At 70.1% G+C, this 2,586-nt stretch overlaps 1 protein-coding gene across 1 annotated transcript in view; it reads left to right on the plus strand.

Moving 5' to 3' along the window:
* The window catches only part of EMIHUDRAFT_122350 (hypothetical protein), a gene marked incomplete at both ends in the record, with an annotated part of 4,429 nt that extends 3,006 nt beyond the window's left edge, over nucleotides 1-1,423 (plus strand). Inside the window, 2 exons of the mRNA XM_005789970.1 lie at nucleotides 162-703; nucleotides 736-1,423. Of these exons, the coding sequence (XP_005790027.1) occupies nucleotides 162-703; nucleotides 736-1,423 (1,230 nt within the window). The remainder of the gene's footprint in view (nucleotides 1-161; nucleotides 704-735) is intronic.
* Between the last annotated feature and the right edge of the window lie 1,163 nt (nucleotides 1,424-2,586).

Below are 2,586 nucleotides of genomic sequence, written 5' to 3' on the forward strand. Positions count from 1 at the left end.
CTGGGGAGGTCGAGGGTGATCTCAGGTTATCTCGGGTGATGTCGGGTGGTGTCGGGTGGGATCATGTCACGGTTGGGCATCGCGAGCACACGCGGCATTGCGTAGCACACGCCCAGCCGGCAGACCCAGCTCACCTTGACAATACTTGACACAGGCTCGAGGCGCGGCTCGCCGAGGCGAACGAACGCTTGGTGGTGGCGGAGGCGGCGGCGGCGGACGAGGCGGCGGCGCGGGCGGCGGCGGAGGGCGCGACGGCGGCGGCGGCCGAGGCGGCGGCGGCGGCGGCGGCGGCGCGGGCGGCGGCGGACGCACAGTTGGCCGGTGTGCGGGAGGCGGCGGAGGAGGAGAGGCGCGCCGCTGTCTCCGCCGCCGACGGCTTGCGTGCGCAGCTCGAGGCTGCCAGTGCGGCAGCCGCGGCCGGTGCCGCGGGGCTGCAGGGGGCGGAGCAGGCGGCATCGAGGGCGACCGCGGAGGCGGCGGCGGAGAAGGAGCGACGGGCAGTGGCCGACGAGACGGCGCACGCCCTCAAGGAGGAGCGCGATAAGCTTCGCGACGAGCTGAGCTTGCTGCACGAGCGTGCGGCCAAGCTGCCGCAGCGCTTCGCCGCCGGCCTGCTCCTCGGCAAGCCGATGCCCGAGGAGGACCCCGCCGACCTTGGCCCGCTAGAGCAGGCGAGATATGCGGACTCCTTTCACACACTCCCGTGCCTCCCTTCTACCCGGACACTCCCTGCAGACACAAGAAGACGCTCCGGAGGACACCAGATTGCGGATGCCCACCTCGTGCAGTTAGGACTCTCCCTTCTGATCCCGGCCGTCTCTCCACCGCCGCCGAGCCCGCCACCGCCCTCACCTCCGCCACCCAGCCCACCGCCGCCCTCCCCTCCGCCGCCCTCGCCGCCTCCGCCCTCGCCGCCGCCGCCTTCACCGCCGTCCCCGTCGCCGCCACCGCCAAGCCCGCCGCCGCCCTCCCCTCCGCCGCCCTCGCCGCCGCCGCCCTCGCCCCTGACCCCGGCCGTCTCGAGCAGATTGCGGACGCCCACCTCGGCAACATCGCCGGCCTCGCATCGATGGCCGTCGCCAAGCTCAGCCCCTTCGGCTGGTTCGGCGGAGGCGCCGAGGGCGGAGGTGCGGAGGAGGCGGCGGCGGCGGCGGTGCCGGTGGCGGAGACGGTGGCGGAGGCAGTACCGGAGGCGGAGGCGGTGCCGGTGCCGGTGCCGGTGGCGGAGGCGGAGGCGGAGGCGGAGGCGGAGGCTGAGGGGCGCGAAGTGGAGGGCTCGGGGGTCAGGCCTGCGGCGGGGTCGCCAGTTCCCGCGGCGGCGGCGACGCAGCAAGGGGCGAGCGAGGAGGAGATGGTGAGAGAGCTGGTGAGTGCCATGCCCGTGGCGACGCTCGCAGCGGCGACGCCGAGCGCGGCGACGTAGGGGGAGGGGGCGAGGTCGCGGGTCTGACGGGGGCCACTTTCCGTGGTCTAGAACAGTGGTCTAGTCCAGAGCCGGATCCGGTGTGCAGAGGAACGCCAAGGGGCGGGGTGTCGCGACACGATTCGTCTGTCTCGTCTTAGCAGGCAGCGGGCAGTGGGCGGTAACAAGCCGTCATTGCCCCTAGGGCCCCCGCCTCGGAGCGACAGCCTCCAAAAACTAGGGGGCGGTTGGGCGGGGGCGATCACCAGCGAACGTGCCCCATTGCGTTCCAGAATGGCTCCATCTCAATGGCTCTGGCGTCACCAGCGCGTTGAAAATGCGCTAGTGAGCCCCAGAACGGCGCTTCGGCGGGAATGCCCCTCCGTCGCGCTTCGAACGCGCAAGGCGCGTGAACGAGCGGAATAAGCGTCCAACCGAGCGGCCGTCGACGAGGGGCGGGACAGAGAGCGAAAGGGAGTCGGCGCGCGGTAGCATCCGGAAGCAGAGCAGTAAACCGGTAGCAAACTGTGTATAGCAGAGCCTCGGGCGTCGTCCGTCGAGCGACTCGACGGAGTCGAGAGCTCCTGTCGTACTGAGTACAGCTATAACAGCAGACAGAGAGGGTCAGTTTCTGCTGCAGCACAATGCCACCCTGCGCCGTCACCGCCGAGAGCCGCCCCCCGCCCCCCCCGCCCCCTACCACGGAGGCAGGCTCGGGCGCGTGTGCTGCACACGGGAAGATGCCCTTCGAGCCGCCCGAAGAGTTTACCCACCCTTTGACGATTGTGCTCGCTACATAATTTCTGAAAAATGGTGTATGAGCGTGGCCGTGTTTAATATGAGTTTTAAGTTGTTAGTGAGTAAGATAGAGCTGGTATGAGTATGTGCCGACTTCGGGTGCTCGGCTTCTCGTGTGCGCCGCTACTAAGTGCGCGCATGTGCAGTTAATGTGGCGCCTACCTGTAGGGCTAGGAAGCGGCTCAAGGAGAAGGCGAGGAAGGGGCGGCGCGCTGCAGAGGCGGCGGGCGAGCCGGAGGTGGCGCCATCGCCGGCGCCGCCGCCGTGGTGTTCAAGACGCTCAGGGAGAAGAAGTCGGCTCAGGCGTCGGCGGAGCCGAGGGCTGGGCGGCGGAGGTGGCGAGGGCCGAGGAGCTCTACGAGGAGCTGCGCGAGCGCGCGCCCCAG

This window comes from Emiliania huxleyi, assembly GCF_000372725.1.
Source record: "Emiliania huxleyi CCMP1516 chromosome Unknown EMIHUscaffold_1230, whole genome shotgun sequence".
NCBI classification, from domain to species: Eukaryota; Haptophyta; order Isochrysidales; family Noelaerhabdaceae; genus Emiliania; species Emiliania huxleyi.